Source organism: Taurulus bubalis (genome assembly GCF_910589615.1).
Source record: "Taurulus bubalis genome assembly, chromosome: 8".
NCBI lineage: Eukaryota > Metazoa > Chordata > Actinopteri > Perciformes > Cottidae > Taurulus > Taurulus bubalis.
In genome coordinates, this window is record NC_136596.1 from 6,634,877 (window position 1) to 6,657,698 (window position 22,822).

At 41.7% G+C, this 22,822-nt stretch overlaps 1 protein-coding gene across 1 annotated transcript in view; it reads right to left on the minus strand.

Annotated features, from left to right (window-relative positions):
- dock8 (dedicator of cytokinesis 8) overlaps nucleotides 1–22,822 on the minus strand; it is a 48,597-nt gene that overhangs the window by 2,220 nt on the left and 23,555 nt on the right. The window contains exons 15-47 of the mRNA XM_079221917.1: nucleotides 22,214–22,331; nucleotides 21,711–21,796; nucleotides 21,383–21,527; nucleotides 21,065–21,166; nucleotides 20,778–20,873; nucleotides 20,405–20,639; nucleotides 19,761–19,925; nucleotides 19,462–19,637; nucleotides 18,846–18,938; nucleotides 17,843–17,938; nucleotides 17,137–17,286; nucleotides 16,734–16,847; nucleotides 16,437–16,592; nucleotides 15,859–15,998; nucleotides 15,405–15,568; nucleotides 14,199–14,350; nucleotides 12,618–12,800; nucleotides 12,166–12,292; nucleotides 11,653–11,740; nucleotides 11,438–11,534; nucleotides 10,788–10,922; nucleotides 10,476–10,628; nucleotides 8,528–8,686; nucleotides 8,342–8,442; nucleotides 6,783–6,975; nucleotides 6,010–6,153; nucleotides 5,549–5,680; nucleotides 5,292–5,426; nucleotides 4,788–4,877; nucleotides 4,075–4,311; nucleotides 3,837–3,980; nucleotides 2,614–2,720; nucleotides 227–397 (exon numbers count right to left, since the gene is read on the minus strand). Of these exons, the coding sequence (XP_079078043.1) occupies nucleotides 227–397; nucleotides 2,614–2,720; nucleotides 3,837–3,980; nucleotides 4,075–4,311; nucleotides 4,788–4,877; nucleotides 5,292–5,426; nucleotides 5,549–5,680; nucleotides 6,010–6,153; nucleotides 6,783–6,975; nucleotides 8,342–8,442; nucleotides 8,528–8,686; nucleotides 10,476–10,628; nucleotides 10,788–10,922; nucleotides 11,438–11,534; nucleotides 11,653–11,740; nucleotides 12,166–12,292; nucleotides 12,618–12,800; nucleotides 14,199–14,350; nucleotides 15,405–15,568; nucleotides 15,859–15,998; nucleotides 16,437–16,592; nucleotides 16,734–16,847; nucleotides 17,137–17,286; nucleotides 17,843–17,938; nucleotides 18,846–18,938; nucleotides 19,462–19,637; nucleotides 19,761–19,925; nucleotides 20,405–20,639; nucleotides 20,778–20,873; nucleotides 21,065–21,166; nucleotides 21,383–21,527; nucleotides 21,711–21,796; nucleotides 22,214–22,331 (4,584 nt within the window). The remainder of the gene's footprint in view (nucleotides 1–226; nucleotides 398–2,613; nucleotides 2,721–3,836; nucleotides 3,981–4,074; nucleotides 4,312–4,787; nucleotides 4,878–5,291; nucleotides 5,427–5,548; nucleotides 5,681–6,009; nucleotides 6,154–6,782; nucleotides 6,976–8,341; nucleotides 8,443–8,527; nucleotides 8,687–10,475; nucleotides 10,629–10,787; nucleotides 10,923–11,437; nucleotides 11,535–11,652; nucleotides 11,741–12,165; nucleotides 12,293–12,617; nucleotides 12,801–14,198; nucleotides 14,351–15,404; nucleotides 15,569–15,858; nucleotides 15,999–16,436; nucleotides 16,593–16,733; nucleotides 16,848–17,136; nucleotides 17,287–17,842; nucleotides 17,939–18,845; nucleotides 18,939–19,461; nucleotides 19,638–19,760; nucleotides 19,926–20,404; nucleotides 20,640–20,777; nucleotides 20,874–21,064; nucleotides 21,167–21,382; nucleotides 21,528–21,710; nucleotides 21,797–22,213; nucleotides 22,332–22,822) is intronic.

A 22,822-nucleotide genomic window follows, 5' to 3' on the forward strand; every position in this document is an offset into this window, starting at 1 on the left:
GGCCAGGGCTTTGGCTCAGCACTCAATCTGTGTACTGTGGCTCTGGTTCAGCCATCAATACTTGTAGAGGCAACACGGTCACTGTGAATGGATCTCTGCTGAGTTCCATTTGTTCTCACTTCTCTTTGGGTTCAGCAATCATAGAGAGAGTGATGAAATCAATGACGCATGTTTTTTTTTTCTTCTCATCGCTGTCTCGTTAAAAACAGTGGCTGGGTCTGTTTACCTGTTCTCCAGTCGAGGCCTGATGATGGGTTTGTAGAGCTCAGGTATCTTCCTCTCCAGCATAGGCCTCAAGTTCTCTCTCAGGCGGTTGTAGTTCTTCTTCAGCTCCTGCTGGTACTCTTTCTGGTCGAATGTGATCAGGTGCTTATTCTTTTCAACTGCCTCACCACACCTACAGGACCGAGAGCAGCGTGGAGTCAGTTTTAAACTCTGTGTTCTTAAATGACATTGCATGAGATGAAATGTACTCCTTGACCTTTTTAATGAAATTCCTTAAAAACAGCTTTAACAACGATTCTATGCAAAACAATCTCGCGGTAATCCCCTCCCTGTCCTCGAGCCTTCAGAAACGCATGCGCCGTTTCATGCAGCCAACGTCCTGGAACTACTTGACATAAATTGGACTCCTTTTGCATGCGAGAGCTCTACATGCGAGTTAACAATGTACAAGGCTGTAAGGAACTCCTATATTGGATCTTTCCAAGTACCTCAGCTAGAATGTGGGTTAAACTGTAAATGACCCACACAGCGGTTTCAAAACGCAGCCGAGGTAAATCTCAAAATCACGAATAAAATGCCACAAGATCGGAGCTGAACAAAGAGCAGAGGGCAGGAATGGGGTCCTTTATCATGACTTGTATAATGGCCAACACACAGAGCCGTCGGCAGGAAATAAGAGAGGCTGGGATGATTGCAAACACATGTCTGAGTTTATCTCATCAATTTTAAAGTGGGTAATATGGAAATAGCAATGTCATGTAACAGTATACAGTAAATACGCTGGCCAGGGGGCATTAAGGACACTTCACAAGAGAAAATGATTTTCCAAGCTACAAAAACATCAACGGATATGTAGCTTTCTCTCCGATTGCTTGGTTTGAAAGCTTTCAAATGAATTCTCCCGATGTACCTGCAATATTTAAATACATTTATTTGTATCAACCGACGAAGAAAATTAATCTCTCTTTCTGTATGTCACATCATTCACAAGTTTTCTGAGCTGACTATACACATCATCTTTGTCTGTTACTGGGGGTAGATAATCAACATTTGGGCAAAGGGGAGATGGGACTATACATCAGCTTCCGATAGGCTCAGAACACCTGTCAATCAAGAAAACAGCCTCTCCAACATTCATCTCTTCAAGCCTTAATCACTAAGACAACGCATTTTAGAAATGCCATCAATGCACAAGTAGTAGCATGTGACATAATAGCTTTGGAGACACATTTCGCAGATCAAATGGGCTGACTTAGATTTTTTAAGAAAAATCATGCATAATAGTTAATTGAATGAAATATTAATTGTTGCATAACCTACCCAGAATGTTATAGTGCATCTGTTAACAGTAAATAATTGAACAGAAGATGCCAAGTTTAGGTGTGAGGCCTGATGTCTTTATGACTGGAGATATTTAATTCAGTGGAGAAATAAGATTTCTAAAATCATGGTTTTTATTAGAACACCACTATCAAGGAGAGTGGTATACAAAGGGTCGAGTGCCAGCAGGAAAAAACTTTATGAAATGAGAGTAAATATTTGCCAAGCTGCTTGTAGCAATCAAGGCAGCTAGAATGTGACATGAGGGTAAGAAAATGAAAACCACCTTTTGGAGGGAAACTGAAAATGCCCACGAGATGAAAGCAAACACACACAAACACGGGACGCCTGCACAAAAAACACACATCTCCTGCACAAAATCAGCATATTCTCAAGACACATTGCTGTGGGTAGGGTGGTTTTAAATGTTCAGAATATTCAAAATATAATTAAACTCTTGGGAACAATACACTTTTGCAATTCAAGAAGAAGTGATTATGAGGAAACATATCTTCAATGTCATATAGGAAACTGAAGCAAAAAAAATCCCCTGTCACGATGGGTAATATTTCTTCGCAGTCCTCTTACTGTACATGTTTGGTTTCTTTAACTAGCATCTGGTTTGCACTTTACTGTTGAGTATCATTCCCATCTCTGCATCTTGAATGACACTTTGCTTAAGCAGCAGTATATCGGTCTCCATCAATCACAGTTGTCTCCGATTTGTCTCTTTCATCATCCTACACTGACACCAATGATGATGTATATATAGAGCGTCCTGGAGAAGACTTTCACTCCTTCAAGTCAAGTCTCACAAACAAACTGAATTTTCAACAATCTCTTTGAAGTATTGTTCTACACTTCCACCTACTGAGCCAGCGCCAGCCACTGGTAACAATAAAGGGAAGCAGAAATGCAAATTTAAGTAAAATAGTTGGTGAATTCCTTTAGGTTTTTTGGCTCACCGTGAAAGTTCTTGTTGTATTTTTAGTGGTGTTTTTCCTCATTTTTGCATGACTTTGGTGCTGTGTGGAGTCACTCGGTGGTGTTTCTTTGATCGTATCTTACCTCATTATAAACTCTTTGAAACACAGACGCAGTTTATTGTGGTGACGGAAGAGCTTCGGGTCCGCTGGGATCTCATTCAGGAAGACCTGGGCCACCTCCAATGGGCCCTACAAACGAAGGGGGAGGGGGACAAAAACAACAAAAAGGGACAAAGTTAGAGAGGCAAAGAAAGAGAAAGCAAAAACAGAGGGGAGGAAGGAAAGAGAGGAGGTAAGAGGGGAAGCGTTCAAGAGTGTATGAACAAAGGAGGGATGCGAATGCCCCTTGTTCAGGCAGGGGGAAATGACTTCCTAACTGAATGTCTAATGCGAGCCCGAGATGCTGAACGAGAACATGAGGAAGATATCAGATCAAAGAAGGAGACATGATTCGCCGCCTGCATGGCTAATGTCCCCGCTAACACTGAATACAGCCACCATTTGGCTCCCATTTGCCCAGTATGAGATCTTGTTAGCCTAACTTATATTCATCATAAAACCACAACACACTTGCAGAGTGCCTGCATCACGACAGGCACAGTTAAACAGCTCTGATTAGCATCATAAGCGCATTGGGGCCTGGGCCTCAGTCCTTGGTCTGAGCTGCAGACCCACACACAGAAAGCCAGCCTCCTGTACTGATTACAGTCAAGAGTTATATGTTTACGGAGCTGCTGAGCATTAGCATTATATATACACAACCAGCGGGTTGGAGCGAGGGACCTGTCAGATTAGACGCTGGAAGATAAAGCAAAGGGCGGAGGGAGCGGAGACGCTGTAGCTAGCTTCATCATTACTCCAACATTCGCCAGGTTGGCAGGACCTGGAAGCTATCAGATCAAAGAGACCTCCGGTTCAGCATGCCGTGCAGCAGGGACATGAAAAGGAAAGAAGGGCCATGAATTGACATTTTAACTAAATCAGGCGAGAAGCAAAAGGACGGATTAGAGTTGTGGATGGGGTGAAGGCTTTGATGTGTGATCACTGTCATGTCTACCACCTGCACTCTGGGACTACAATGGAAACTGTAAATGTGATAAGATAAATAGAGGTAAATTATTCGGGTTTATTTCCCCCTGCACAGTAAGAAGGAACACTCAGGGAACACAAGGGCTTTGTGTGATACAAAGAGCCATCGTTTTGGGCGAACAGCCATCAGTTGGTTAAGCATGAGATAAGTGATAATTTCCGCTATAATCGGAGCAGGGACTGCAAAACAGAAGCGTCGCTTTGCAACGCTCGTACCTGGTTAACGGTGGCTCCCACAGAGCCTTGAAGCAGCATCTGTAGCATCTTAGCATCGGGCTGTTCTCTATGCGTGGCAACTGCTAGCTCTCTAGTCTTCTTCTGCATGTCCTCTATGGCCACCTCAATAGGGGTCAGGTCAAACTGGAAGCAAGAGAGAGGTAATATTGAACAAATTCATTGCTGCAGTCTTCAAAAGTGGAGAAACGGTCCTTAAAAAAAAAGTGTCGACACCTACCTCCTCTTTCTGGATGACGTTGATGCGAGTCTTGATGTAGGGGAAGGCATGCATGGTGGTGAGGATGGTTTTCCTCTTGTACTGCTCGTTGAGTTCCCCCCGTGGACGCCCGCTCTTCGTGAAGGGCGTGGTGTACATGAAGCGGCGCAGGTTGTAGTTCTTCTCAAAGTTTGTCAGCCTGTCTTTCATCTCATAATCATCAAAGAAGGGCTCCACATAAGTGATCTGGATATACGCCTGGAGAGGAGAGGTGGTTTATGACAGTTTTTCAATAAATGCAACAAAGCAGACAAAACATTCAAATGCACAGTTTCTGCAAATCTAAATGTGCATGTTCTCCATCAGTCATTCCCAGAGACTGGGTCAGGACCCACAAGTGGGTGGCAGGAAATTTGATTTGTGTCGCCTAATAAATTTGCTGAATTTCTTCCATCGTCTTTTATTTAACATTTGTATCTGCAGTACACTTTTGAGCCACATACTAATGTTCTGATAATTGTAGCCTACTTGAAAAACTAGCCTGATTAACATACACACAAAAAAATTGTTCTTCGATCCTTGTATGTCATATTGTCATCAATAAAAAATAAAAAGTGGTGTAGTAAGCTTCAACTTAGCATATTATATCCAGTATATCGTATACATCAGCTGGATGATTACTACTTTGTTAATACAGTACACATGGAGCAGTAATCATGGGAGTGGTCACCTACCTTGCTGGGGTTGAGTTGTTTTCTGTCCACTGGTGTCGAGTCCTTGATCATCACCAATGCGTCTTCTCCAAAACACTGACTGTAGAAGTTCTAGGAGTGGGCGAAATTGTGTTGTTCATATACAGTATAGTGCATAATATAGCCTTTCATGACTCTCATGCAAATATTATACAGATTACAATGTCATTCAACGCTATTCATTGAAGAATACAATGTTAAAAGAACACCTATGATTCATTTACTTATTTGATTCAAGAGTGTGGCTGACATTGTCTTACTCTTCGTGATATTATTTCTCCTTTTAAAAACTTTTCTCCCACTAAAAACAGATGGATGACTGAGTCTGACATTCTTTCATTCTGTTCAACTCAAAATCTCTCAGTCATCATCAGGTTCCACCAGTCCATCCAGGCACCATCTTCCTTTTTCACTCCACCTCAATTAAACATGAATTCACCACATGCATCTCAGTTCAACACACACACACACGTTCCTCTCTCGTACCTCCAGCCTGTGTGATATCTCAGGCAGATGTGTGATCCCTGGCTCCTTGTAAATGAATTCTCGTTCATCCAGGTCGCCAAACTTGCCCCCATAAAAACCCACCCGGAAATAGGTTCCAAACATCCTCCTGTGGCCCTGGAGGGAAGAGAAGAGGAGCTTTTAGATCACTCTGTAATCAATATGATATCAGTAACATATTCTCATTCTCACTACGTTAATTGCCTTTTCCAAAGAACACTTTGCCGTTTAGGTTTTACCTTCTGAATGATGTTCTCAAAGGCTCTCTGTAGTTTGTCATGAGTGGATGCCAGTTTTCTGAAATCTCTGTGAGCCTCCAGGATTGGTAAGATGATCTTGTAGACCTCGTTCACTGCCTCGAAGAGACAACCCTGATGAGACAGCCATCACTGCTAGTTAGGGTGACCACACACACAATATATAGAGGAAATATTTGCATCTAATACTTGAAAAATTCTATTAGCATGACAGCCCAAATAGTTATCATTAACGACTCAATGCAAACAGAGACGAGGTTCACTCTGATTACTCTTAGTGTTAACTATTAACTTGATAGTTACTGCATTAAACCTACTCTAAGGTTGTGGGTTAAGTACAGTTTGGTCCTCTTTAATGCCTTATCTAAAATAACATACAGCCACAGGTTTCCATGTTAACACTACACTTTAAACATAAATATAATGCAGCTTCATGGTCTCACATTGCTGAAGAGCTCTGCAGCCTGCTCCAACAACCCCACCAGGCCACTCTCGGTGAAGTAGCGTCCCGAACACACCCCGTCCTCGTCCGGGGACAGGATGTCATCCGACACCGCCGACTCCTCCAGCACATTGGTGGAGATGTTCTGAGGAGAAAACCAGTCAGCTAATCAATCAATTAGCCCTCTTAATCAAATAATCAATTACACGACTGATTTTAAAAGGAGATGTCCTAAAGTGGGAAATGGAACTAATTTGATGAACATCCAATCAATGACCTGCGGACTGATGCATGTTAGAGTGTCCTGTACAAAAGCGCCACAGAGGCCATGCGTGTGACACAGCTCATCAATAACTCCATCACAGTTACTGATATAACTTTGTTTTCAGTTCAGGGGAACAGTCTGTTCTTCTCCCACGCGAGCACATATTCCCTTTCCCTCCCCCCCAATCCTTACAACTTCAAAGGCGTTGCGTTAAGCAGAGCAACCAGGGGACCATATTTATATGTTGACGTTTTGAGAGTACAGCTCCCCCCTCTGGACACACGCAGCCAAAATTGGAAGAAATCCGTGAGGAGATGCGTGATGTGGTGTGTTGAGAGAAGGAGGGTTTGCCTCTGTTCAACAAAACAAGCAACAGTCACAACAAACAAATGCTGAATGCTTAATTTGTGTGGCTGTAACTGTTCCTTCTTTCAGTCTAGACATGTTTTTTTATTTATTATTAGTTCCTTGCTAATTTGTTTTTTTATATTTGTATCTGTGTTCTCTACCTGGAAGGTGACGCTGCCAACAGGTAGGTACTTGTGATCTTCCAGCATGCTGAGATACTCGGCCACCAGGGCAGCAGCGTGGACCAGACACATCGCCGACTCAGTGTAACACTTCCTGTTGTTGTGCTTCTCTGCCATGTTCTGCAGCCAGGTCAGACGAAGGTCAGGAGATGTCTGGTAGCCCTTCGCTATCCTGAGGAGGGAAGAGAAGGAGGGTATGGTTGTGTTTTTTCCTCTTTATTTTTACTTTATTCAAACAGGTGAACGTCACATTGAGATTAAAAACTCATTTTGAAGACAGACTTTAACCGAAGAAGGCAGCAAAGAAACAGACAAAACTACTAAGAACAGTCAAACAATTCACTTTTTTAAAGTTAAAGGCATGATGCACATGATTTATTTTGGCATAGGCCAGAGACAAATAGACAAATAGCCTTAACTACAACAAAGGCTTAATGCTTTTGTAATCCAAAGACAACACAGATAAATGTACATCGTGAATTATAAATAAAACACACTTGATAGAAAACACAAAAAAGGAGGTCAGCAATATTCTTAACTGAAGAACTGAATCGGGTTAAAACATTCATCTCTTTCATTTTAAATTCTAAGCAAGCCAGAAGACTTTGAACTATTCACTTCAAATTCACCATTAAGTTTTATGCTTTTTTTTTCTTTTTATAGATCCTTTCAGAATTCAGTTTTGCACTCCCTTGAATGTGCCAGATGAACCCTGATGTCACCCCGGCATATTTATTCCTTCACTGTAAGGAAAAAAAAAACTCCCAAAAGTCCAATATAAAGAGTGAATATCTCAAAACAAAATGTGTGCATGAGAGTGAGTATAGCAGCCGTGAAAGCATTTGGGTCATTTAGTGTTTTTATGGGCAACAAAAAATTATGGAAAATGTTTTCCTGTTCGTGGAACACATGAATAATCATGAGCCTAACAGCATGGGAAAAAATCTGAAACGCTCTGAATGAATTTATTTATAAAAGCAGGTGAGTCACCATACTATACAAATGAATTCAAGCATCTGGAGACCAAATGTCTTGTGCGTCAATGACCTCTGTGTTCGGGAGCTTGGAGGTAAACGTCGGGGTGAGTCTAGGTAAGTGTGTAAAGCTAACGGGTCGTTCTGTGCAGTCGTCAAACACTCACCAGGTGACTGGGCCCGCAGACCAAACCGAAAGGTGCATGATAAATGACACATGTAAGTGACGTTTGGGCATGTTGAGGTAAAGTGCCTAAATCAACACACAGCACATGTATGCTCCCTTTGTCCCACTGTTTCCCCTTCGCGTTCTCAAAGACACACCCACACACATACACAGCCAGATTAGGAGACTAAACTGCTACCACATGGTTACCATAGTGAGGGCACCAAATAGAGACAAAACAGCCCAGACCACAGAGAAATAGGAACCAGCAGCACAACATAGAGAGAAGCCACAGGGGGATGAGAGAAGGAGAGAATACAGAAGAGAGAGAGAGAAAGACACACTGTTGACAGGGAGAGACAAAGAGGCAGCCTTTCAATGTTAATGGTGTGTCTCACCTGTACATGAGGTCCATCAGCATCTCAGGATCGTCCTGGAACTCCCTCATCTTCACTGTGTCTGACAAAATACTGTTGAGGTTTCTTAGAAGCTCATCCACCTGAAAGCACAGACAAAGACAAGAAGCAGGCGTGAGACTACGATTCGATCAATGTCAGAGAATGTAATGCAGCCGTGTTTTATACCTGTGAGGGCAGCTGAGTGTTCTGCATCTCCGTGTCCTCCTCTGCGTAGGCCAGGATGGTGCGAAGTGAGCGTCGTAAGTATTCCTCCTGGAAGTCTGAGGACTTGCCCACCAGCGAGGCCAGAGACATGGTGACCTGCATCTTCACTCTTGAGAAGTTCTGGCGAAGACACAGGGGAGCGCAGTTTTTTTTTATAACATATTAATATTTACAGAAAACGTATCCAAATCTAAAGTCCAAGTCATGCAATATGGTGTCTTTGGAAACGCTATGCTTGTACCCTGCTCATTTTAGCAACGTATTGCCATTTGACAGCACACAGAACAAGACAGCTGCAACAGATATGCTATTGTACAACTATTAAAGGATATTAAGCAATACTTATATTGGTACGCTGTTTTGTTTTCCCTTGCTACCTCCCTTTCCTTGTCTCTCCATCCGTCACACTACCTGTCCACCACAACTGACAAACACCCCTCCATCCTCTGCAGCGAGGTGTGTGTGTGTGTGTGTGTGAGAGCGGGAGTGTGCTCTTGTGTGTGTGAAGTCCCATCTATCTCCAGCATGACCAGCTAAGCGGGAAATGATCTCCCATTAGCAGAGACATAATCACCCATGGATCATCTCTACGGCCTCATTCTGTTCAACTGAGCATGGAGCCAAAGCCTAACCACCCATCACTGCCCTCTAACTCAGTGTGTGCGTGTGCGTGTGTGTGTGTGCGCTCAAAAGTACCCTAAATGATAGCTTAAGTCAACACACAACCCTCTCTTTCTTTCTCTCTAATTTTCTTTCTCATATGCCCCTTTTCCTCTGGCTTTCTTTCCAAGATTTAACTACATGTATCTGCTTTTAGTGATTTTCTTTTCATCTCTGGAAAATAACAAAGCCTGCTATTCTCTCTTTTTATTACCACAATCGGAAATTAAAGTAAAAGATGGACAGAGGAAAAAATAAAAAGTGTGTGTGACAAACTGAGAGGAAGACAAGGGTGGATGAAGGGAGGCAAACATAAACAAAGGAAGAGGTGGAGGTTCTGAATGAATGAATGAGTCATATGGCTGCTACACTAATTCAGATCACAGCTCCATCTGTATACACCACATAAACAAACATACGCTGGGACACGCAGATGGGAAATACTCTTTCAATACTGTGTGTGTGTGTGCGTGTGTGTGTGCGTGTGTGTGTGTGTGTGTGTGTGTGTGTGTGTATGCGTGCTCCCACAAGCTGGTGTCTGACTTTCATTAAAGTGTACAGACTGTAAACACAGGAAATATCAACTGCAACAGCAGTTATCGAACTAGCAAAGAAAATGAAAGAAGATACTCTATCCTAAAACCTTCCTTCCTTCCTTCCTTCAGATCTCTCTTGTTTTTTTTTATTTCCCTCCGCCACTGCTTCAACTCTGGCAAAAATACTCCATCTCTATCGTGGTTTCCTCCTTTCTGCTCCTTTCACACTCTCTCTCTGCCCTTGAGGCACATAAACTTACACATGCACACATATGTACTGAAGCACGCACGCACACACACACACGCACGCACACACACACACACACGAGGTCTGCCTGTCATTAGTTTAAGAGGGGTTGGAACATGGGGAGACAGTGACATATCTCTCTGCTCTCGAATCAGAGACACATCCTTCAGCAGAAACTTTCTGCGGCACGCTCAAAATAGACACAGAGAAGACATTAAAGCCGAGCAGGAGAGGAAAAGTGGAGAAGACAGGCTGAGATGTGTGTGACAGACTCCCCGCTTCTATGCGTGTTTAAGAGCACATGTATCGTAAGCCATTCTGAACTCTCATGTGCACTTAAATTATATTTGATCCCACATAAATGCAATTTCTTCTGCAAGCTTAGATGTTAGATACGGTTTCATCTGACAGGAAGGTAACACATGCCTGACATTTGCTCTGTGTGTGTGCGTGTGTGTGTCCTTACGCTGGCATTGCTGTAGCTGTATCTCATGATGAGGTAGAGGGTGGCACAGGCCTGGCTCCTGTTCTCATCGACAGGGCTGCTGCAATACTGAAGCACCTTCTGGCACAGGTCTGAACACTGCTCGGCCTCTTCCTCAAACATCAGGTCCCCAAACTGCACACGCATACAGACAAATTGAAACCAGGTATACACAGGCACACGCGTACATAAATCATTCTGGCTCGTATCAACAGCTTGCCTCTCCCCCACGAGTAAATAAGAACATTTCATTTAGCAACAGATAGTGTTTCACACACACACGCACGAAATTACCTTAACAACAAGCGCTCTGAGTGAGCTGAAGGTGTGAGAGAGAAAAGTGGTACTCTGGTTGCAGGTGAGGGAGTGAAGTAACACCTTCAACACTCCACCAACCACGCTGTCCTTGCACTCAGCCATCGGCACTGCCTGGACAGGGGACATTCAAAGATGAGCAACTCAACATGGTTCAACAAGCAGAGACCGTGTCACATGTGTGGATGCTATATTATGCCGTCTTTGTGCTGAACTCAGCTGAACTGATGTTGTGTTCATTCGCAGCCAATAAAAACATGCATCTGCATTTAACCTGTTTTCTACTCTGTTCAGTAGTTATTCACTGAGGGACAAACACTTTGGTTTGAACAGACTTAATGTTTTTTTCAAGAAAGCTGATCAGGGTTTAGTCAACTACCTAATCAGGCCCTTTGTTGGTATTTTAATTATGCATACAAATGTAATTCTTTTTTTAATAGGGTTAGCTGATGAAAGAAAATCTCTTGTTGACTCTCAGGTCCCTATGCAAATGCAAAACATTAAGAAAACCTTACAATATAGCGCAATCTATTATCAAAAGCCAAATTGCCAATGGTCTACATAACATTTTTCCTGTTTTAATTTTCTGTACACACAGTGTTGTAATGTTGCATGTGTGTAGGTTAGACCTGAACAATGGTTTCCAGCAGATCCAGCACTATAAGGTTCGCCTCTGTGGCTAAGTTTCCACTGATCAGAGCCTCCTGGTCCAACTCTGCTTTCGTCCTGTTGCAACACGGAGAGAGTAAGGCAGATTTTTAGAGAAGAAAGCACAAAAAAGACAGTCGCTGATGAAACCGGAAATCTTGAAAGTTTGACGGCAGAGGCTCAAGTTATAACTTACTTATCCTGTCTGTCGTTGGTCTGTCTCCACTGAGTGAGGTCTTTCCTCCATCGTAGGTTCTCCCTGTGACCCATCGTCCGTTCAATCCCTGTGAGGGGTTCAAAAGAAACACATCATGTCAAGAAATTTAGTTGTGAGAAAACTATTATGCATGTTTACTTCAGGGTATACACTAAACTGTATCATCGCAATCCATGCAGTCTGAAAGAGTAGCTATGTTTATGACAAAAACATGTATTTCAGTGCAACAATTGTGTACATTTTCTTTTTTTTAAATTAACATTTAGAGCTGGAAATTATCCCGATAATCAAATTACCTGGTCTCCTTATACACCAGAGTATACTCATATTTGAAATGCTGCTTAACACAGAGCAGACATTCCTTTCCTGACTAACATGCTAACCTAAGCATATACTGGCCCGTTTATCAAATACTGATAACATTCACTAGTTTTTCACAAGGTCTTTCCAGTTTTGATAGAAAAATCAATTTCAAGAGAGGAGATACAACACCTCCAACTCGTTTCATCATCTCCCCGCGGGCGCCCATTCCTCTCAGCAGGGCTTCTTCCAGCTGCAGCTTGGCCTGCTGAGATTTCTGTAAGGCCTGGGTGCTCACTCTGTCACTGCTCTGCTTACCCTACAAACACACATTCACCAGCTACAAATAAGTGCTTACAATTGCATTATTTTTAACACTTTGCATTTATCCCGAAGTTTTATATGATAAATACACACGATGCCCTGATGTCTCTGATGCAAAGCAGGGCTGTGCGATAGTTAAAAACGGTGATTCATCATCTGACAATGGAATAATATCATGATAAAAATCATACATTTCCATATCATGACACACAAGGGCGTAGTCTAAATTGATAATAACGACCACGTACGAATTCAAATGAATTGAAAGGGCTGCTGCAACTACACGGATACAAAACAAGTTGATGAATGAACAAACTGACCCCATACTCGAAGCAGGACACGCAGATAGTGAGCAGCTCCAGCAGCTTGTTGAGCTGCGAGTGAGGCATATCTATAGTCCAGCGCTGAATCAGACTCCTATCGGCGTTCTTCATCACCCACAGGAAACACGCCAACAGGTGGCGACTGGTGTCTGCTGCCAGGGTGGCTACGGATTTACCTTGCTGGAAAGAGGAGAGAGACATGCAGTATGATACAGTATGATGTAGCTCTCGCTGAACACAAAGAACACCTGCGCACAGTCAGAAACACACACACACACACACACACACACACACACACACACACACACACACGCACACACACACACACACACACACACACACACACACCTGCAATATGTGCACCCAGATCGACAATTTACTTTCCAGCAAAGAAATGAAAGGGATGCATACAAAATATATATTTGTTTTAATCCAGGGGGTTCAGAGGTAAATTAAAAAAACATCTGTGTAAACATCCCTTACTGGTGTTCCCTGTATATTATAACATAACAGATAGTCGGGGGAATGCTTGAATCCAAAACGCTTTACGGCACGATTAATTAATATATTTCCATCATAGTCGACTCTCATTAAAAAACACATCCGTAACACTGTCAGTGGTGGTCTCCTGCTCTACCCATCGAATCATACAGCGTGTATAACAAGTGTATCTCACAAGCTAACGGTGTATCACTCACAAGCTTCTCTCAACCCCAAACATGGCTGGCCACTTCTTTTCACATGGGCTTTAGTGAAATATGGTTCTCTTGCCCCATCTTAATAGGCGTTAAATCTACTGCAGATTAATTTACCTTCATCCGTGTGATGAATGAATCGCTACTTTCGAGGGCTACTGCTGCTTCACTGTGTGGCAGATTTGATGAATGTTGCCATTAACCTCCTAGAGCTCTGGTGTCTCACCTAGAACCTGTTTCCAGGTCTCTGTTTCATAGCAGAGCGGAGTGAAGCTTACCAGAACCAACATTCAATATTTGTGGCATATAATCAAAAAACATCCGTTGTTCATTTGAAAATAAAGCTCCATGAATAAAAAATAAACATATCTGTTGCTGACATTGTTGTGGAACAAGCGCCATGTTTGGATTTGTGATGGATACCAGGCCGATGGCTCAGTTGTGTGAAAATCAGTTTTTCCACAACAGTATTTCATGTTACAACATACAAGGGACTGATTCATCTCCTGGAGATGCGAGAAAGAAAAAGAGAGAGAAAGAGAGAACGGCAGCTTTCGGTTTTAGTGCCCGTGTTGTTGCTGTAGCTACACTTGATGGATGTGTTTGTCAGGGAGGACGGCCCTGTTCACTTATGATGGCAATGCCTTCCCATAAACCATCTCCCGCAGACATGTGTGCACGCACGCGTGTGTGATTTTTTTAGGATGGATGAAGTGTGTGTGTGGCTGTGACAGTCAATCAATCTACCTCAGTGCAGCTCACCTGTTAGGAGGCAGAATGCTCACAGACACAAACACAGGCACTTTAGAACTTTTTTAAATAATGAAACGCACACAACAATCAGTTATCATTTCATCATTAAGGAATCATTATAGAACTTTACCATGGATGCCATGGAAACGAGTGCATTCCGTCCCAGTGTGCTGAAGGGGTTCCCGGCAATCGCCATGGCAACAGACTGATTGATGGGTGGGACATTTTCAAGGTCATCCTCGGGTCCGCCCGTCTTGTTTTTGCCGCCGCGCGTGTCAGAAACTACGGAGGGCAACAGGGGTCACATATGCAGAAGAAGAGAGGGCTGGAGCGTACAGGATTTAAGTTACAGCATTTACTGTGCAAAACGTTTGACACTACAGAGTCGTAATCTGAGTTAAAATGCATCTAGGAATAAAGCACCAACACATACTGGATGAACTATTACACACCACACAATACATAAAAAATAAATATAGTTAAAGGACTTGATCAAAACTGAGAGGCAAGTGAAGATACATGTTTTACTGATCCATTCTCTAAGTGATATAAATTGGTTTCTCTTCTGTGCAAAATTAGATTACAAATTTGTTTTATAAAAAATGTGTTTTGCCAGGATAATTTTTCTTAGTTACTTTTTTTCTCTGTGAAAACAGAGGAAACGTTTTTGGTAGGGGATTTATTTAAAAAATAAAAATAATTGTCAGGATCATTTTTAAAGTGTTTGTTGTTGTGATAGTCTTCTCAGCCACAAGAGGCTGATATCCACTACACTCCATGTTGTGAATAGGACTAAAAGCATTCATGTTTTCTTCCAGGGGATTTTAATTTCTTCATGCACTCTAAACATGAGATTCATGAGATATTTAGAACATGTGGTAGTGGTGCAAAAATATAAATATATATATATATATATATATATATATATATATATATATATATATATATATATATATATATATATATATATATATATATATATATATATATATATATATAAATGCCCTCACTTGGCTCTCTGGGCTTCCATACGAAACAGTGGGTAGGACACCTTGTTAATTAGAGGAAACTGATAAACTAAAAACTCCAATTCCACTGTGTCTGTATATTGTAAATACAAGAGAGGCAGCAAGTCAACTCTGAAGGGTCGCCGAGTTTGTGAACTATGCACACAATATTGTGTCCTTATTGTTGCAATATGCATTTTTGTTGTGTGTTAATCTACCGTGAATTACTATACATGTACTATATACAGTATGTCTAAGCGTGAAATGACACAATTACATTAACGTGTGTGTGTGTGTGTGTGTTTGTGTGTGTGTGTGTGTGTGTATACCAGTAAAGTCCAGATAGTTGGTGGAGTCAATGATAATCCCCACCAAGGAGAGGTAAAGAGCAGCCACCTTGGCTCTGAGCTCAGGTTTAATACAGCGATGGTCGAGATCATGGGAACACAGCAGGCTGCAGATGGCATTGATGGCCTTTCTCTGGACTTTTCCCCTGTGAACACAATGTTTCATTGAATCCTCCAATGGCATTACAAGTACACAGGATTCAAGTACTTACAGAGGTTATGTACAATGTTTGGCATGTTTGGATGTTGTTATATTTATTAGAATGTGTCCACATCAAAGTACTCATTCAGAATCGGTTTTAGCAAACATGTATGATTTTAAGTCAGAGTCTGTTATTTAAAAAAAAAATGCCTTGAAAGAAAGCAGATAGATTAGCTTTGTAAAAACAAGGCAATTAGGAGGTAAAGACTTAAAAAGGTGTCTATGTTTCAATACCCCTCTGACTCCATGTCGAGGGCGGCACTGAGCTCTGTGAGCAGCAGACCGGTGAGGTAGTGCTGCTGCTTGAATTCCTGAGAAAGCTCAAACAGCCCCAAGATCCTCTGCTGCTCCTGGAAACTACACGAGCTGGAGCTCTGAATGGAGAGATGAAATGAAGCAGTGACAGACACGATGAGAGGCGCGGGAACATATTATGGGTACGATTTTTCCTTAATGCAAGGTAAAGTACTTTTTAAACAGCTCTTTTTAAACTGAATCCCATTTAATCTCATCTGCTCAATTTAATGACTCCCTCAACTCCCCTTTTCAATTCTCCTAAGCACTCCTTATATTTGCACTTTTTTAGATGTTTTCTCTTGAATGGCAAATGTAAAAGCACAAGGCCCACACATTTACGCTGCTCCCATAATGTAGCCATAATGACAATCATTATCCAAACCGAGGGTCTAAGGATAGAGCCGAATGCTTCCTGATTGTGAAACCTCACATTGTTTTTCACTGTCAAAGATGAAACGATCACCTGAATTACAAATACACATAAAAGGCAAATTCTGACTGAAACGTGGGCAGACCTGTGAGGTGATGGATGGACAAGGTGAGGCAGGAGCAGAAGCAGGGCTGCTGAAAAACAGGCTCAGGTTGAGGTAGTGCTCATGACTGCACAGGATTCGCTGGAACTCCAGACGCATGCTGATTAATGTTGGCATTGACACACTCTTAGCTGACATCTAGAAGGAAACAGAGCAAAAAATAAATAATCGAAAATAGTTCAATAATACTCATCGACGTCTCTTTCAGAACCGAACATCAAACAATTCCCTGAATTCATGTATTTTAAGACACATATTAAATGGTTTTGGTTATTCTACCTGGTTGCAGTAGTTCTTCACCAGATGAAAGACAAACCCTCGGTCCATGAGAGACAGCAGGTCATAGAGGAAGAAGGCCAGGCTGATGTTGACTTTCTCCGCTTGCTCGACTTCCTGAAACAACAACAATCAACTATCCGTAAACTGCACTGAGCGGATCTTGCCAATAATCTAGCAGTGAAAGCGGAGCTTTTGATATCACAGAGGCAAATATCATTAGCACTTCCATCTCCCTTTTGTTTTGAGGACACTGGCAACATGTAAACTGAGGCCGAAACTGCTTCTACCAAAGCCCAGGAGGACTGAAGGAGGACAGATGCAGTGAAGAATTTTACACTCGTCTGACTGACAAAAATGTATGAGCAAAACGTATTTCCATCATCATCATCATTACATTCCTCACCTTATGTTGTTTGACAAGGATGGTCCCAATCTCAGCAGTCACCACGGAGACAATGGTGGTGATGTCATCTTTAAACCGGTCAGAGAAGCGGCTCCTCCGGGGGACACTGTGCTTGTCAAGATGAGACACATGCTGAGCCATGCTTTTCACCTGTTAGAGCAAGAAACACATCAACAAGCACATACAAAAATGTGAATCACCAAAAACAAAAGATGGAAAACCATGGAAATGCATGCTAATTTAAATCAAGCGTGATAAATGTGCATTTAAATCAATAATTTGTCGCCAGGTGACCCGACAGAGACTAAGCTGATTTGATCAAAATGGTGACCTGATAATAACAAAGCGATCCTCGAATATGTATCATCATATTGAAAAAAGAAAAGTGAAATTAACTGAAGGGATGAGAGTGATTGTGAGTGATGACACACTTTCAAAACTCTGAAAGGATGATAAATTGTCAAGTGACTTGATAAATTACAGACTAGATTGTATAAAAAAAAAAATGCCCTTTTGTTCTCCACACAATAAAAACATAATGTATCTTTTATGGTGTCTTTTAGGAGGTATGTATTGTTTTGTGAGTAATTTGTATTGCTTCATCCATTCATTAATAACACCCTAAGCAGTCCTTACTTTATTTCTTAGAGCTGTGCGTCAATCAAAGAAACACCCTCTGTGATTTTTTTTTTTAAAGCACACTGACCAGCAGCTCAAAGAAGAACCAGGCATATTTGTATGCATTCTCTCTGCAGACCCCAGTGCTGACGACCATCTGCAAGGCCAACTCCTCATGGAACTGCTGCAAGACGGAAAATACAAAACCGGTGGTGAGAAGCAACCTCCCTGTAGTAGCTAATGGAATAAAGCATTATTAAACAAATTATCAATATGAATAACATTTTAGATACTGGTTGAGCTTTGAACATGAACAAACGTGAAACCATATTCCACCACAATATTTGGGGTTCTCAGCGTCACACTCCCACCCTGTGGTAACCAGAGGGAACTGTCTCTTCACATTAAACTGTGCAGTAGGATGTTTAAGGACCGAGTGTTGTTGAATACATGCATAATAACAACAGTAAGAAGTATAATTCTTAAACATAATCGGGTATGGGTATGCTATGAATATCATTAATTTATTTAATTATTTCAAGGTCAATATAGCATCTCCAAAATTGTGAATGAATGGCATAATAACGGCTATTATTTAAAATATATTTACCATCCTAAAGTTGTATATATTACCATATTTAGCTACAACCATAAAATATTTAAAATCTGAAGAAAAGCATGTGTCAATTTAAATCATATATCTGAATTAAACATCACCAGTTCTGTGCAACAACTTGGCTATATTAGAATTCATAAGATGCGTTTTATGCTTTATTAATAACTATATTAAACATGAAATTCACTTAGAGTTAAACTGAATTGATACTTCATGGCATGCTTTGCAAACATGGCCTTAGTTTTCTCACATCAGGACATCTCACTGTGCATCACTGCTGGCATATTGTTGTATAACTCAAATTTGAATAGGTCTCAGTTGGATAGAATATATTAATTTGTATTGAATCATGTCTAATCAATATGCAAATGTCTGCAACAAGTCACTCCAAGCTTTCTTCATAAATCTGCAGTGTTTCATCTCACATGCGATGACGGTGGGAAAACGTTAACGAAAGGAGAACTTTATTTTGCACCTTTCTGTTGTAGGGCCTGGTGCTTCCTGTGGAGTTCTGGTGGTTGTTTAAATCCACAATGGTGGACATACGGCTGCCTGGGTTGTTGTGGCCCTGGAGACAGAAACACACAGGTTCCATCACATTAAACGTGATGGATGCATTCATTAAAGTGGGCTTCTAGTGGCCTAATAGAATACCTAATGTACTGTGGGGATGAATAGCAAATGACATGTTTTGTGTGTATGTGCAAGCCTGCTGGGATATTTACACACTGCACTGTGTGTGTGTGTGTGTGTGTGTGTGTGTGTGTGTGTGTGTGTGTGTGTGTGTGTGTGTGTGTGTGTGTGTGTGTGTGTGTGTGTGGTTTGTTAAATAGACTAAATTGTGCATTGGCCTGGTGGAATATAGACTTTCAGTGAAGATTGTCAAGTTTTATATTGCACACTCACTTTTTCCCTCGATGTGTACATGAATAAGTCAGATAACCTCCAAAGAAAATTTCCAAAGCTGAGCTTAATTCATCTGACACTCAAATATTTTCTTTGAATTCACGTCAAATCATGGTTCTGTACGGTGGGGTGAATTCTATTACAGAGAATTTTCAGGAAATTTGGTTTGGGGATAGTCTCTGTACCTTGGCAGAGAGGATGTTTTTGATCTCAGCATCTTCAGCAGAGGTGTGTGGAGCCTGGATGTCTGGGTTGCTGCTGCTGCGGATTCTGGACTCGAGAAGCATCGAGCCGACTGTGGCTGCTGTGGCCCGACCCATGGTGCTGTAACGGCTCTCTGCAGATGGTATGCTCCCTGAATCTGAACACAGGTTCATGGACACACACAAAAAGATCCCTTCTTCGTTCTTAAAATAATCACAGAAAATATAGTCAAAGAAAAAAAGTAAGCAAGTTAATATTTATAAATCATCACGTCAAGTACCTGCAATCTCTGTGTCTTGGGGGGGATCCGGCAGACGAAACACCCAGTAGAGGTAGGTCGCCAAGAGGCTGTTCCTACCCTGCTGGTCCCTAGTCAGCTCCTGGCTATTATGAAGACTGTTGACAATAGACACCACCGATTCGAAGGCTATCTGGGCCAGATTGGCTGTAGGACACAGACATAAAAATGCAACCAAAAATGTTAAACTTATAATATCCAAAATATTATCATGACAAAAGAAACCTTGTTCTTTAACAAATAATGACATTAGCTGTGTGTCCCAATCAATAAAGGCTAAACTTATTTTGGATTAAGTAGTTATCAACATAAAGTTGATCAAAAGAAAATGTATCTTTAACAATTTTGAACATTTTTCAATGCATTTAGAAGACTTTAAACAGCTCATCTTTCTCTCAAACATTTACATTTTGTATCTAGGGCTGAAACTAACTACTATTTTCATTATTGATTAATCTGTTTATTATTTAGCCAATAAAATGTAAAAAATAGAAATACTTATAGATCCTTTTAGGAGTCCAAGGGGGGCAATTTCAGAATTTTCAAAGCAGCAAATCTTCACATTATGGAAGCTGGAGCACACACATGTTTAACGTCCTTGCTTGATAAATGAGCTAACTCCTCACCGGTCTGGCCGGCGATGACCATGGGCTGCATGATGAGGGTGAAGAGTTTATCCAACACCAGATGGAGGAAGAGGACCAGAGGCTCTAAACTGGAGGAGGACAGGGAGATGATGCTGAGCTTCAGCTCATGCTCCAGCTTGTTCTCTGGAATCTTCTCCTCCCTGACCCGCAGAGGAAATGTAGCTCCACCCTTCAGGGCATGACACAGGGTGAAGAAACGCTCCAGATGGTTGTCCTGGTACGGAAAAGAGATGATTTGTTACAGTGCGGCGCGTGTGAGGGAAGCAGAAAGATGAGAAACAGGCAGAGAAACAAGTGTAAAAAGACAGTATGCTAGTGATGCCTCAGGGTGGATATCTTACTACATTCTCACCTGGGTGTGTACAGACGACACGGCCTGGACCTCAAGGTTGAAAATTCCTTTGTGACTCTCCATCCACTTGACCGGAGGATTCTGGGGAGGAAGTTTCTACAAGACAGAGACACAGGAAATATAGCGGTGTGTACTGTCCTCCATGGCCGTGTTCAGTCTTTAAAATGTCCAAAGCCTTCTATGAATACTTGCTGGCTCCTTTACATACAGAAGCATGACATGGACATGCAGAACATATGTCTAAAATGTAAACATAAATGTAAAATATTTATAATATATGCGTTTACCTCAGGTGTGTGCAGTGAATAGTTGACAGGTAGTCGCTCCAAGATAATGGGCAGACAGAACTGACCCGTCTGCAGTCGGTCATTATTCACTATGGGCAGCCACTAGATAAGAACAAAAAGTGAATAGTTAGTATGCAAGCTGTGTGCACTTTGACATCAGAATAGGAACTTGCTATTTCATTCATTAATTTGCTGCAGCATCTTGTACTAATGTGGGTCTGAGTTTTCTTGACATGTAATCCATCATGTACAGGACGTTATTAGGCAGAGCAGTACTTTTAGAAAAATGGTCAGGAAGTAAAAAGAACAAAATCTCACAGAGTATCCAATGAGCGTCTCACAGCTGCCACTCTGATTCTGTTTCTGCTGGCAGCTGATGTGGTAGAAGGTGAACAGCACGTGATGTCTCTCTGTAAGACGAGCTGGGAGAGCCATCTTCACTTCCTCATAGAAGTCTGGGGACCTGAAGATAAATACAAATAAATAGGGAGTTTTAAACCAAACAGAGGGAAACAGGGATGAGTAAGGATGGAGGTGGAGAGATGAGAGAACAGGGAAATCTCAAGCCAGAGTGTAAGAGAGTCAGGGAGAGACAATATGACATAGTTAAACAGACATTAATAAAAAAGAAGCCGTCACACGTCACGCATTGTGTACTTGCTTGTTATGGTAGGTAACAGGGGTGTAGACGTCCTGTAAAAATTCAGGGCCACCTGATTTCCCAAAAATGACCTGAGAATGGACAGGTGGGAAAAAACACAAATTAGCAGAATAAGATAAGCTTTTGAATACATCTTTTCACAAAAAGAGGACTGTGGATTGTGTTCCCCATCACTTGCATTGAAAGCACTTTAGGAGGGCATCTTGTACTGGTCAGTATGAAAAGGAGGAATAATTACAGCAAGCAAAACCTTTCTAAATGTTCATATGGAGACCTCACTATTGTTTTTAGACTGACAGGAACAAATGTGAACATGTCCTTTCAAGAGGGATTGTAAATCTGAAGGGGGTGGGGATTTGTAGGGTGCCGTTATAGTAATGTAATTACAAAATGCACACCCTTTCATGAGAAAATCCAGTTGAACTATGAGGACAAATCCATGCCACTGTTGTGCAGTGAGATCACAGATTAAAAACAGCAGCACTCACAGGCATAGAGCAGGCTGGGTCCTCTCCGCTCATGAACTGCATTTTGATGGTGATGTTTCTTGCGGATGTAAGCCTGTTGACAAAGTTAAGCCTCTGCGGGTAGACATAGAGCAGGTTCCTACATTGACATGGGAGAGAGGGAGATGAAGAAGTAACAAGGAAGATTCCTGTGTTATTAATACATGAAACAAATCATGCAACGCCCTTCTATATATATATAATATTAAGCAGTTCCAATGTAATTCGCTAGATGGCACTATCTGTGCAGCAATATCTTGGTCATGACAAAAGTCCAGAAAACCAATAATTCACTGTGACCTGTGGTTTTAAGACTAGACTGTAATCTGTAGAAACCTGGAATACGGGGAAATACCGCAGACTCCTCAGAACAAATGCTCCGAGAATGTCAGTGTGCAATTACCATGCAGGGGACTTGTTCACACATGACATTACTTACGTTTCGTGACAAGCATTTCAGAATTGATTGTTGTTTAAACCTCTGCTCACACAGACAACCTCCTATTGAGGCAATTTTACAGGTAGCCTGGACGGAAGGCCTAAAAATAGATGCAACTCTAGAAAGAGCAAAGCGGTGTCAGCTCTTAGGTG